Source organism: Semicossyphus pulcher, unplaced genomic scaffold (assembly GCF_022749685.1).
Source record: "Semicossyphus pulcher isolate SPU_LCO1_2020_fin unplaced genomic scaffold, fSemPul1.0.p SCAF_10, whole genome shotgun sequence".
Classification (NCBI taxonomy): domain Eukaryota; kingdom Metazoa; phylum Chordata; class Actinopteri; order Labriformes; family Labridae; genus Semicossyphus; species Semicossyphus pulcher.
The window spans coordinates 14,390,961-14,405,282 of record NW_027211604.1 but is presented as its reverse complement, the minus strand read 5'-3'; the positions used below and the strand labels follow the sequence as shown (position 1 = coordinate 14,405,282).

Here is a 14,322-nt window from a genome sequence, read left to right as displayed (position 1 = left end):
GGAGGGAGAGATAAGAGAGTGAAAGTGAGAGCTGTGGTACATATCTAACCTACCGGCTCCAGCATGTTCGTCTGACTGACTGTGTGTTTGTGTCGCAGGCGCCTGAATACTCTGAACAAGTGCTCCTCCATGAAACTGGACGTCAGCCACCCCAAGAAGAAAGTAAGACACGCTTTTCCAACTTCATCTAGAGAAACTGTTGTTATGCTGATTTGTGTGGTCGGTGTATATCTGTCATTTAAACCACCTCTACGCCACACATTGACGTTTTGATCTCCTCAGGTCTAAAGTATTAAGAGTCTATACTAATAGGCTGATGGCACACGTGGTTACATGTGGTTAACCATTGACTCCCTCAAAACAATTAGCTGTTACAGAAATACACAATAAAATCTTAACTTAGTGCAAAATAGTGAGAGTAGAGAGACGATAATACAGTGCCATTTATCAAGCGCTTAACAAATATCTCAGATTGACATTAAATGAAACATAACAGTAATAAATCTCCATTCGTACATATGAATATCCCACAATTCCCCTGTTTGGGATCAATAAAGTACATCTATCTATGACATTTATATAAAAATAGTATTTTATGGCCTTAAAAACACAACTAATGTCATGACCTTACGACAAACGAACATTTGGAATCCTTATTTTATTCTTTAATGCCCAGTCATATTGATTACTCCGACAGACTCCTGACAGTACGTCCTTAAAAGTCCATCAGGCATCTAATTCAGATTTTACATATTTATAAATCTCTACATAGAGTTAGTCCTCTGAGGACAGCTAGAGGGGTCCAGGGCGAAATCTAAACAAGGCCGATCTGCTTTCATTTATTCAATCCAATCCAATCCACTTTATTTATATAGCACATTTTATAAACAGTAAATAAGCAAATTTCAAATGTTAAAATAAACATATAAAAATTAAAAAAAATTAAAAAAATATTATTCAACACAACGCTGGAACCAGCGGCCCGATGGTGTTCACGGTCTGCACCCTCTGCAGCTTTTACAAGCAGACTGAATACCTGATTCTCTCCAGGCATTTTAAGCAAATATTTTAAAACCCATTGTGTTTTTTTAACATTATTTTAATATTTCAGTTTAATTATTTTATCTTATTTTAATAGGTAGCACGAGTATTTCTAACTTTGTTAAACTCTGTACAGCCCTTTGAATCTACCTTCGTGTATGAATAAAACTGCCTTCCCTTTCCTCTATTAACAAACATTAATGTACAGTTTGTATCATCAAGACTACAGCCGTCAAACAGAAGCAATAACCAAAATATATCTACATTAATAAGTCTAATTATACAAGACATTTTTAATAGTAAATATGAGTCTTGGTGCTTCCAGAGGAACTCTCCTCGAACACGAGTCACATCCACAAATGTTTCCAAAACGCTGAGGAAGGCCCAGAGCTGAAACGCTTCTGTTTCCTCCTGCTGTTCTGCATCATTAAGACACTCGTGTGCGTGTGCTGACGACTCCATTTGCTCACACTGAACCCAGCACAGATAAAAGGTGTGAAAGGGATACATGCCATGTGTGAATGTAAAAGCCTGTCTACTGATCATGGCGTATGTTTTCCCCATCATGGTGAGGGTTCAGGTGTTTCTGCGTTCGCTCTTTCTGGGCTCCAGAGATAATGAGATGTTTAACTTTGCTGTCAGTGTCTATAGTGACATTAAGTATAGGAAATATAGGAAAAAATAGGAAATAAGAAATACCTAATTCCTCTTCTATCCTTCCTCAGGGTGAGGACTCAGATGAAGATGACCCGTTGGCCATCAGTAAACGGTGGACGTTCGAGTGGAGCAGCCGGCGTTGGTCTCGCCTACAGGACTTCCTGTTGGACAGCACCAATGACAGCAGCCCGACGGGTCATGTAGAAGGTCTGCACAGCACGGTGAGCAGCGAGAGCATGCTGACGGACCTGAGCGAGCAGGAGATCACAGAGATCTCCTCTCTGCACAGCGAGGACTCCGCCTCCGCCATGCCTGACTCTTTATCCATGGCATCTCTCTCTGCCTCCTACCAACCGCCCCGAGATCTTCCGCACTACAACTCCCTGCCGATCAAGAGCAGCCGCCACGGGCAAGGCGGGCGGAGCAAAGCCAAAGAGTTTCTGCGTCGTATGGAGCTGATGCGCACGTGGGGGCCGTCGTCAAGGCGGAAAAGCTCAAGTCGGAGGCCGCCGCTGGTCATCAGTGGGCCGGTGTTACAGGGGGAGGAGCCTCATGCTTTGCAGATGCTCACATGTACGCCCATCAGCCAATTAGAACAAAACCAAACTGATGGTGACATGTCCTCTGTCTCCCTCACCAATGACTGTAAAGATCAATCCACGGTGAGTGTGAGCCCGAGCAGTGAGACAGAAACACCCAGTGTGAAGACGACCATGAGTACGAAACCTCGCACTGCCAACAAGAGGAGCAGCATGTATCTGGAGGACATGGAGCTGCCTTCTCAGGGTAAGAGGACTGAAGGACAGAGCCAGTTTAGCAGAAACCAGTTTCGCTCTTATGAAAACCTCCTCATTACCATCCCCAAAGACCATAAACCCGGCACCTTCCCAAAAGCCCTGTCCATAGAGAGCCTGGCACCTTCCCCAGGTGACGGGAATCCCCAGAAACACTCCAAAACTTCTCCGCCCAGTAACGGCCTCCATGAGCCCTGGTCCGGTAAACCTTTGTCCAAGCCCCCCTGTCCCAGAGCTCCGCGGGGCAGCAGGGTGAGCGTTTACGACAACGTGCCGGGCTCGCACCTTTACGCCAGCACGGGAGACCTGCTGGACTTAGAGAAAGAAGACAATCTGTTCCCTCACCTAGACGACATCATCCAGCACGTCAGCGGATTACAGCAGATCGTGGATCACTGGAGCCGCAGTGTGCTTCCAGAGGGGGAGGAGGAAGGGGAGGGCAGGACCAGCCCTAGCGAAGGCGAGAGAGATGGGGTCTCCTTGAATGACACAGACTCCACAGGGACCAGTCGGGAGAGGCGGGACTCCGGAGTCGGAGCCTCGCTGACAAGACCACGGTGAGGATCTGTTCAGGCATTTAAAAGATTTAGTAAAACTTGTAGATTTTTTGTCCCTTAATTTTATTTGCTAATTCAACTTTATTTTGACCGGAGTATTTGCAAAGATCTATGATACAATAAAGTCCAACAAGGCAAGAATGGAGCAATGAATTAGGTTACAAGAAGTGGAAATACTCTCTTGGTTTCAAAAGTGTGCAAGTGCTTTTCACCTGCATTCTTTCTAATGGCCAGCAGGGGGCGACCTGAAAGCTTCTCAGCTGATTTATCACCTCAGTAAACGTCATCCTAATGAGTTTATACTCTCAATTACTAGTTTCACGTCTCCTTAAATACAGCACAGGGTTGAATTTGTAAATCATTGTCCTAAAATAGATGCTTTAGAGTGTGGCTACCTGTGATTGACGAGTAGCTACCAAGGTGACCTGTCAGCCAAGATAGAGACGTAGCAAAGCATACCCACCCTTTCGTCCAAACATGGTCCGGCTCCAAAAAAAAAAATGATGCAGGACAATATCTCAGATTTGAGGCGGTTGTCTGCAAACCAATGGGTAATGTCGTGGTGGCTATGCTCACTTCCTTTATAGAGTGTATGGTAAAAACCCAAAGTGAAGGCACCCAAATTGTCCTACATTGCATAGAGAAAATATGGTTATAAAGGTCACAGGTGAACCAGCAAGTTGGTCTGTAAACTATCGTGGATTTTACCAGTGAACCTTTTTAATAATATATAGTTTGCCTTTGTTTTCTCTCTTCTGAATGTTTGTTTAAAACCAGTATGATTGTTGTGTTTTTTGCTTTTTAGAAATTCTAGTGGTAAGGCCTTAACATTGACCGAATCACTCTGTGTCGCTCCTAAAAATAACAACCTCCTTTTTTTTGTTTTTTCCTCCTCCCAGTCTACGATGGCCCAGTTTCAGAACCTCTGATCATCTCAACCAGCCGGCTTCTTCGCTGCAGGTCGGCAGCCAATCAGCCGGCCAGCTCAGCCTGCTGCAGAAGTTCTCTCTGCTCCGCCTCACCGCCATCATGGAGAAATACTCAATGTCTAACAAACACGGCTGGACGTGGTGGGTACACACACTGACCCATACGTAAATGCAATTAGAGTCCACGTGTTTCTCCCCTCTTCTGCACAGTGTGGCTATAAACCTTCTTTTTTAGATCCATCTCATGTTTTTAAACAAAAATGTGTATATACCAGTACTTTTTTAGTTGTGTATTGGATTTCTTTATATCTCCATGCCAACAGAGACGAACATATTCTTGTAAATTTGAGACATTTTAAGCGATTTCCATCAACATCAATCAGAGCTGAAACAACAGGACTATACACATAGCACCTTCACAGATAAAAACCACAACACCTACTTCACTTGCTACCCTGGTACTGGCTGTATTAGGTTGTCAAAGGCACTAGTGTTGTCAAAACCAGCTTTAGATTCTCAGCAGCGCACCACAAGCCACCAGACCCAGTGACCCGCTAACACAAGCACATCCTGTGTTCTTAACGATCTGTCCTGCTCACTTTTATTATCCCCGAGAGGGGAATTCTGTTGACCGGCATCTACATGAAGAGGGAGATAATGAAAGCGTTGCTCCCCGACACTTCCCTAATTGTTTTCTGTCTGTCGCTTCCAGGTCTGTGCCCAAGTTTATGAAGCGCATGAAGGTGCCAGACTACAAAGAGAAGAGTGTGTTTGGTGTTCCCCTCATCATCCACGTCCAGCGCTGTGGCTTTCCGCTCCCTCTGTGTTTACAGCAGGCCCTCAGCCACCTCCGAACACACTGTCTGGACCAGGTTAGAGAGAGAAGACTGAATATCCTCTGACTGTAGTGCTTAACGTCTAACTGGTCTTTGTGTTTCTGTCTCAGGTGGGATTGTTCCGTAAGTCCGGCGTGAAGTCTCGAATCCAGGCTCTGAGGCAGCAGTGCGAGCTGTCGCCTGACAATGTGAGCTACGAGGACCAGTCAGCTTACGACGTGGCCGACATGGTCAAACAGTTCTTCAGAGATCTGCCAGAGCCGCTGCTAACAAGCAAGCTGGGGGAAACCTTCCTGCACATTTACCAATGTAAGTCGACCCAGGAGCTATGAACGCTGTTACAGGTGTTAGCATTAGAGGTCATCTGCCTCCGAGGAAGTGACTGTAAATGGTTTGAAAATTTGAGAATTAAAATGTGGATTGCTTCATCCAAGCATGCTCACAAGAAAAATTGACAAAGATTGTATGCTAGGAACAGAGACCTCTTCTTCGACTCATCCTCATTTCCTGTTTTCGTTTGTCTTCAGATGTCCCAAAGGAGCAGAGGTTGCAGGCCGTCAGAGCGGCCATTTTACTGATGCCAGATGAAAACAGGGAGGTTCTGCAGACGTTGCTCTACTTCCTGCGTGATGTCACTTCCTTGGTAGAAGAGAACCAGATGACTCCGATGAACCTGGCTGTTTGTCTGGGACCGTCTCTCTTCCACCTGAGCATCCTGAAGAATGAGACGCTGTCGCCGAGGTGGGTATAGATCTAATGCAAAGCACGAAACTGATGCTGTGCTGCAGAGAGAGTTGTAGCTATTGCTAACTCTCAACCCTAGTTAGGCCTTACATGTACAGTATAATTAAAATACACAGTGTTCAGTATCATTAAATATAGAGATTGAAATACAGCATCCTGCAAGAACTTTTTACGTCTTATTTTATTGTCTTGTACTTGTTTTAATTGCATTTTTATTATAGGTTTGCACTATCTGCAGTAGCAGTAGGATATGTTATGTTATTACTATCATGGTCTCCTGTTTCTCTCTATGTCAGTCAATAAATCAATCAAATTTAATTTGTATGGCGGCAAATCATAACCAAAGTTATCTCAAGACCCTTGACAAAAAGAGCAGCCTGTACTCTTTGTTATGTTATTTAGAGAGACCCATCATGAGCCGCACTTCGCAACATTCGGCACAGTGGCAAGAAAGAACTTCCTTTTAACAGGCAGGAACCTCGAGCAGAGCCAGGCTCATGTTGAACAGCCATCTGCCTCGACTGGATGGGCCGAATGTGGGATAGAAGGAAATAGAGGATAGAGACAGGCGAAGAGAGCAACAACAACAACATATGTTCTTGTTACATCAGCTACAACAACAGACACACACAGACTCAGGGTTACAATGTCAATAAAAGTATAAATGTGTAGCAAGAACAGCATAGTAATGATAAAAGACACAGAATAATGATAATGGGGAAGACTGATATTAATAGTTGAGCAGCTATGTGATGAAAAACCAAGTTTCTTCTGTTATTTTGATGTAACGTTCGTTGCTGCTGTAGACATCAGTCAGCTTACATACAGAGTTGAAGTGCCTTCTTCTCTCCCTTTGTGTAAATGCTGCCATGATTTATATTCTCTGTATTCTGTGTCTACTCCTCTAGATCAATCCAGAGGAAGTACACCACGGGCCGCCCCGATCAGAAAGACCTGAGTGAGAACCTGGCCGCCACCCAGGGCCTGTCTCACATGATCACAGAGTGCCAGCACCTCTTTCAGGTCAGGATTTATGGAGGGCCGACGGAAGTCGTATAATTCACTGTATTGATGAAGAAATAATGCAAGTTTCTATTTACTAAATTAACAGACGAAAATAACAGAATATGTAAAGTGGAGTGGTGCTTTTCCCCGCTGAGTTGTTATTATCCAAGGCCACAGTCTAACTGTGTGTAATGAGCTCCTTTCTAAAACTGTATATCATCATTACCTCAGGGCTTTCAGAGTGCGCAGTGTGTTTACTGCTGCTGTGTGTAAACACCCTTACACAGAGACAGAGAACAAAATCAGGCTTGATTTTGATGCATTTTTGAGTTTAATGTGGTTTAAGAGTTTTCATTAGAGGATAATGGTTAGATCTTTTTAGGTTTAAAAAGAGAGACCAGTATCGGAGTTTATAGGTTTTTGTATCAAGGTCTATTTTCTGCTTTCAACGTGGTATTAATCAGGACATAGTTGATTCGGTGTGTTATTTTTTTCCCTCAGATCCCAGAGGAGATGGTGACCCAGTCTCGCAACTCCTACATGGAGGCCGAGCTGATGGTGCCCCCGCTGGACGAGCTGTGCAAGGCTAATGAGGAGGAAGTGATGGAAGACGTGGAAGAGGACGATGAGGAGGGGTCCTATCACACACATCTAGAACGGCTGGTCCAGAACCTGCTGGAAGAGGCCAAAGATAAGAGCAAAGGCTGGGTGTCTCGCTCAACTAGTGACCACACAGAGCTGGCTTTTAAAAAGGTGTGAGGTCATTACAAGATGCAGGAAATACATTTTAATGAGCTAAAACAAAAGGAAATTAAAGGAAAGCTCTTTTGTATCTAACAGTCGTGATGTGTTTGTGTTTCAGGTGGGAGACGGTAATCCTCTAAGGCGGTGGCGAGCTTGTGTTGAAGTGTCAGCAACACCCAGTGAGGTGCTGCAGCGGCTGCTGAGAGAGCGCCCCCTGTGGCAGAGTGAACTACAGCAGGAGAAGGTTCTGGAGACGCTGGATAAACAGACAGACGTTTATCAGTACTCCTGCTGCAACATGGCACCTCACCCCAGCTGTGACTATGTGGTACTGAGGTCAGGATGAATGACTTTATATATCTGCATGCCTTGTGTGATTTGGAATTAGTGATTGAGGGAATTACTCCAAATGTTTTCATTCCCAAATTAAAACCCTGACTAAACTCGCTCCTTTTCTTTCATTTCATCCTTCTGACGCCTCAGATCCTGGCGTACAGACCTGTGTAAAGGCTCCTGCGCACTGGTCTGCGTGTCTGTCGAACATGAAGACAGCCCACGCATGGGAGCAGTGAGAGGGGTGGTGCTGGAGTCACAGTACCTCCTCGAACCCTGTGGAACCGGGAGGACCAGGCTCACACACATCTCCAGAGTGGACCTCAGGTGTGGGCAGATTTCAAGCGCTCTCATAGTCAAGCTTTTAACCTGCACTGCAGTATCTAACGTGCACGCTCTGCTTGTTACAGGGGAAGATCTCCAGAATGGTACAACAAGGCGTTTGGTCACCTGTGTGTTAATGAAGCTCAGAGGATCCGCTCCTCGTTTCAACCCGCTGGATCAGACGAGCACTGAGGCCAGGATCTGAATCCCAGAAACTAAGCTTTATGTTGGGTCAAACTGCCTGATCGGCTGGCCCTGAGAGCCAGAGACCCAGGAGGGGAATCATCCTGGAAGTGGACTAGGAGTGTTTTTTCACGCTGCTGAGTACCGTACTGTACTGAGTCATGTCATTCACACAGAGATGGGAAAGTGTTTTTTATCATGTATTCTATTCATTCTTTGTTTGCATCTTTTAACAACACATTACTTCTTATTTATCTCATAAATTATGTTTTTCAAAGCCATTTTTGAACCATGACACAAACTTTGGTTTCAACTTTAAGATATGAACTTGTTATTTTCTGTGTTATGTTGACAGAGTGTCTTCAGTATTTATTGGTTTGGTTCATTCTTCCAAATCGTCATCTACTAATTCAATATCTTGGAACACAGATGACGTAATCCAACGGCAAGCTCCCGCATGCAATCGTGGGTTACTGGGTATTTCATTTCACTGGAATAGTTATCGTTATCTGCCTCAAGCTCGCCCTAACTTTAACTGATTTTGTGGTACAGTTTTCATGATTAGAAGTGGCAGAAATGTCACTCATATGTAAAGTAAAATACCCGTATTTTTATTGATTGTTTTTGAAAAATCTATCCTAACTCCATGGCTTAAAATATCACAGGCCTGCCGGTGAAATATACATGACTCATTTGATTGAAACAATTTCCCCCCCACGTGTTATTGAATACTTGAAAGAGCAGTACACATTCATTCTTCAGCTGATTTTATTACAGTTAATCAGAGAGGAAATTACATAGACAATGCAAAAAATATCTGATATTGACGTCATATGCTTTTAATAGCCACAATTTTCAATTAATTTGGCCATTTATAAACTTTTTTTCCCAACTATATTGAAAAAATATGTCAATACACAAACATTGAGCTCGACATAAATATAAATAACGGAAATGATGATATGACTTTACCGAAAAAAATGTTTAAAGGTGGGGTATAATGCTAATTTAAAGCTTCATATTTCACTCTGTGATACCTGTGGAGTAGCTTAGCACAATCTACGGTTAAAAAACTAATTTTTCTCACACTGGTGCTCTGTGCAGACCCTCATACAGCCTCTGCCTGAAATGTCAACACTGTCCCTTTAAGAAACCCTGCTTTCTTCTGATTGGCCAGCTCTGCGAAGCCTGCTTTGTGATGTCACAAAGTGCAGCGTGTAAAAAAACTGTGTGAAACCTGGCGTTCACAGCAGCCTGCAGACTGAGCTGAGAAGCCTGGGGATTACTCCAACATACTTTTACCTACAGATTTGAAACTTCACCCACGTTTAGTCTGGACATCCAACATTGTAACATTATATATATATATCTTAAAATGTGAAACAGCATAATACCCCCTCTTTAAAATATGACAAAGACAAACTTGGGACAACAAACTACATCAATATACAGTTGGAAAGTCACAAGCAAAAATAATTGAGAAGCTCATTCAAAAGTTCCACTGTTTTGTTGCTTTATTTAGTATATTGAAGTTTGAGGGTTTTAATACATTGTAAAGTAATGGGTGCCTTTTTTCCATCTAACTGTCATAATATGGAGTTTTCTGAACTAAATCAGCGTTTTCACCCCTCCTACAAACCTGTTGACTTATCAAACTTTTTAAAATGCACTTAATAATGATCAAGCCTTCTGCAGGTGAAGATGTCGAAATCCCAGTGCTACCTGTAAATAGGAACGACCAGGACCAGTACAATATGGGAACGTGTCAGCATTACATTGTGAAAAGTGCACTTGATCAGTTACAACAAGTACATGAGGGATCTGGATCACAGGAAGAGGAAACACTCATCGGGTCCATTAATGTGCTCAAACCCTGTCGTGTTGGAAATCACTGTTTAGTTCTCTGTCACTCTTTTCAGTGTTAATCTTATCGTAATGTTATTTTAAAGTTATTATTGCCATTATATTGATGTGTATGGTATTACTGATGCATTTTTTTTGCCGTCATGTTATACAATGTCTAAGACATGTGACCATTTCACTGCTTCTGGGAAGCATGTTTGAAATTGTGTGTGTGTGCATGGATGTGCCCGTGTATCTGCATTTTAGATATACGTACAGCCTGTATTGTAAATATATACAGTATCGACGCTTTCTGTGCCAGCAGATCAAACATCATAGCTTTTTCAGGGTCTTCCTATCATATTGATAAGCTGAAATGTGAACTTTTTTTCCACACACCATCCGACTAAAGCAATAGCAGAAAAAGCTTGCTCCGCCATGGCGCTGCCTTGGCTTTATTTATGTTCCAGCTGTAGGCAGCATTGCTATAGTGTTGCTATGATACAATATCTCTACAGTGCCACCAATATCCTGCGTGGAGGCTGTGAACAGTGTGGCAAATGTGTGTATGTATGTGTGTATGAGAGAGTAAAAAAGATAGACAAAGAGTGAGTGTGTGACTGTGACGTGAGCCCTCGGCGGCGGCGGTGTTGGGACGGCTCCAAACCTAGCTGAGAATCTGAGACCAGGGTGATTTCTGCTTGGTTATTTCTGACAAAGTGACAGAAAGAGACCTTTGTTTCTAAACATGAGAATAAAAGAATATAAAAACTCAACAAAAACATTCTCTTTTGTAAATATCAGTCACTAAAATCAAGTAAATGTCTACTTTTCTCAAAAAATTAAAGGAACAGATTCAATTGTAATGTTTTTATAACTAAAATGACCAAAATAACAGAGCATGGCTTTAATGTAAAACAGGTGACATTCAGCTGTTAAAGTCTTGCAGAAAACATTAACTTACTTTACAATATCTAACTTTTATGGTAGACATGATTTGCCATTAAAAAAAAAAGTTCCTTTAATCTTTCTGAGTGTATATCACACATGTTATGTGTCCCTGTGTCCTCTGGGTGGTGCTGTTGCCTCGCTGGAGTCTGAAGGTCATGAATGAATCTTAGAAAGTATGCCATGCAAAATGCTTTTTAGATAACAGTGAATGAAGAGTCATCAAAGCATCAGGGGGTTTCTTCTCCCAGAGGACATTCCCACTGTTCTCTCCCTCTGTCCTCTGAGGGGGTGGATGTAGGAGCCTGAACCTGCACAGCACAGATCAATACTCAATCACATTTACCTACTTAGCCGTGTTGGATAGGGACTCTCTCAGAGGACGATGAAGGTGTTTGAACACAGAGATACTGCCTGTGTGTTAGTTTTGTACCGGCAGAGAAATGAGTGAAACATTGCTTCATTAACTTGTAGCTCATTTAACATGTCAGTGATTTTATCTAGAAAGTAGGGCACACGGTTACATCTCCTGAATGTCAATGATTGCCTGCACCGTGGGTGTACCTCAGCGCCACTTCTCCAGGGGCTCTGACAAATTAGAGACATCATGTTGGAAATTACACTTTGAAAAAAAAAAACCATTTCTGACAAGGGGACTCAAGTATTGATTTTCACAACTAGAATCCACTTTATTCCAGAGGGGTAAATTAGATGTTTAATAGCTGCATCTTGCTGAAATTATGGACTGAGCTGAAGAAAGTGCAATGTGGTATAGTAATGCTTACTGTTAAGCATAAAGGCACAATTGCAGAAGGATTTAAAAGACCCCAAATGGTTTTTTTTCACAGGTTTTCAGGCTGACCTCTTCTGGACAAATACCGAAAGTACATGTCCATCTACTTCCCCTGTCCAACAAACCTTTACCTCCTACACCACACAAATAGCTATATAGCCTAAGTCCAAAAAATAGTGTTATTGGCTTTTGTAACCCTTCAATTTGGGGAATTGTCATTAAAGTTTTTGAACGACAATACCCTTAATTTCAGGGTGTTGGGGATCAACACACATGTGGCCTAAAACTTCAGCCCCATTTTTGACCTATATTTGTACGACTTTTTAAAATCAAATTGGCACCATTAAAGTCATGCCGAATAAGCTATTGGTAGTTCCTGTTTGCAATTTACCTATAGATTTACGGAAAGCTATCGCTGGAGTACTTTCATACTGAAGAAAACGTAAAATGTGACGATTGTAGGGCTAGGTCTGGTGTTAGCCTGCTGTGCAAGAAGCGTCTTCTTTGATGATTTCCAGGCGGATTTATGGACGTTAATTTAAAAAAAAAGACATCGGAGATCCGTCATCGGTAAGTGTAAATCACGCTAAATCTATAAATATGTGTGTAATGTCTGTGTTTTCAGACTTAAATGGCTTCTGAGACCAAGATTTAAAAGGCTAGCTTTGGGTCCTCGAACGCAAATTGCAGTTGAGGCCTCATTGTGACCTTAATCGGTCATTAGGCCTACTGATATTGTTATTTGAGTTTAACATCTTTTAATGTTTCAGTTTTCAATTTAATAGTTTAGGTAGCCTACCTAAAGGTAGCCTATTAAAGTATTCTTTCAGAAAATACTTACACTTACTTTGTAAAACTCCTAATGAGATCAAATTAAGCCTTAAAATTGTTGATGATATCACATTAGATGAAACAAAAGTAACCAGCTTTTGTCTTGCTTTTATTTCCCCTCTGATCTCTCCTCCATCACAGATATAAGAAAACGACTGTAGGAGTGCTGGCTGATCTTATGTAACTCTCAAATTAACAGACCAAAATAGCCAGATTTCAAAAGACTCTCCAGTCATAAAAGAGACAAACATAATTCACACTGTCTGCAGATGTCAGTGGATGTTTGTAGCTATAGACTCTGGATGCTGTTTAATGTTGTTGCTCTTTATCTGCACCACGTTCACATAATGAAAGCGGCGCAGGGAGGGAGAAAGTCAGGGGAAAACAGATGTATCTCCTCTGAGACGAGCTAATCCACTGTCTTCTCCCAGACTTCCATGATAAGGTCATTAATGAATAAATTATCCTATGAATGAATTATTGATGAGAATATGTTGGCAGTGATGTGTACAGTATCCTTGAGTTTGTGCCCCAGTATTGGCATACAAAACTATGTACAATTAATGAGAAGAATTAACGAAGCAAGTGTTTAACGCTTCAAAAGAGACAATAATAAAAAAAAATGTCACTTAATTTTTGTGGAAGCTTGTTCTTGCAATTAAATCTGTTTTCAAGTAATTGGAGTTCAACACTGGTGCAGAGATGCTGAGATAAAAAAAACAGACAATATTTTGTGCCATGAAAGGTTCAAATACCCATCAGTGCATCAGTATTGAAATCTTTAACAGAGCAGAGTTGCCAATAGTACACTTAGTTAGTTTAGTAAATTACTGCTCTATTTGTTCTTTTGGTTGGAGATGAATTCCACAGAAAATACAAGAATGAAAAATGGGTGACAATAAATGTACATACACTTCCGCAGGTTTACAGTATTTCTCAGGCTTGTTGGTCCGACCTGCAAACAAGCTCGTTAGTAGCTAACAGTGTTAGCCCCAGTTTTTGCCTCTCACATATTTCTTTTAAAATGGAGTCACAGAACTCAATCAATTATTTCTGTAAAATTATCCTTTTTCTCTAGAATTCTGAAAGACACATTAAACAACTTGGATGAAACATATTGAAAAAATCTGAAAAAATGTTACCAGCTAGCTAGCTAGTAGGTGATTTACTTTTACCAGCCTGTTTACATTGTTCTTTGAAAAATAGGCGTATTTAGGTAAAACAGTTCTCCCTGAGAGAAACTATCCACCTCTCTCATAACTAAATACCTTGAGATGCTTTTCTTCTGTTTATTTTCACACTGAATGCTAAAGTGAGGTCAGCCGGATGGCGGCTACCTGCTAGCTACATGCAACAACACAAGCAGCTGGTCACTGTGGTCAGAGCTGTGAGCTTGTTTTGTTCTCAGGGTTTTATGAAAATAATGTTTTGGAAAGGATACTTGCTTGTTGTGTTAAGAAAAAAATCCCCCTGTTGTTTTAACTATGAAAAAGTTGCTTTGGTCCAAAAATGCAGAAGGTCACCTGTGTGGTTGTGCCATTTTGTGTAGAGACTTAAAATGTTTCCTTTAAATTCACTCACTTATATATCTTCATATAGAGAACACATTTTTTCACACTGCTTAACAATGCTAACTATTAAATCTGATTTTATTCCGCGATCTTTAAAGATATATCACACTATGGTATTGATTAAAAAGTCACTGCTTTCATTTAAAGGCTGAAGCTTCACATTGTATATTCTGGTTGTGTTGTGTTTCTT

General features: G+C 41.7%; 1 protein-coding gene across 1 annotated transcript in view; it reads left to right on the top strand.

Annotated features, from left to right (window-relative positions):
* LOC138596894 (stAR-related lipid transfer protein 13-like) overlaps positions 1 to 10,738 on the top strand; it is a 53,593-nt gene extending 42,855 nt beyond the window's left edge. Inside the window, exons 7-17 of the mRNA XM_069668354.1 lie at positions 99 to 162; positions 1,767 to 3,049; positions 3,949 to 4,119; positions 4,691 to 4,850; positions 4,925 to 5,123; positions 5,342 to 5,555; positions 6,467 to 6,581; positions 7,065 to 7,316; positions 7,426 to 7,643; positions 7,791 to 7,967; positions 8,051 to 10,738. Of these exons, the coding sequence (XP_069524455.1) occupies positions 99 to 162; positions 1,767 to 3,049; positions 3,949 to 4,119; positions 4,691 to 4,850; positions 4,925 to 5,123; positions 5,342 to 5,555; positions 6,467 to 6,581; positions 7,065 to 7,316; positions 7,426 to 7,643; positions 7,791 to 7,967; positions 8,051 to 8,156 (2,959 nt within the window). The 3' untranslated portion in view covers positions 8,157 to 10,738. The remainder of the gene's footprint in view (positions 1 to 98; positions 163 to 1,766; positions 3,050 to 3,948; positions 4,120 to 4,690; positions 4,851 to 4,924; positions 5,124 to 5,341; positions 5,556 to 6,466; positions 6,582 to 7,064; positions 7,317 to 7,425; positions 7,644 to 7,790; positions 7,968 to 8,050) is intronic.
* Positions 10,739 to 14,322: the final 3,584 nt, after the last annotated feature.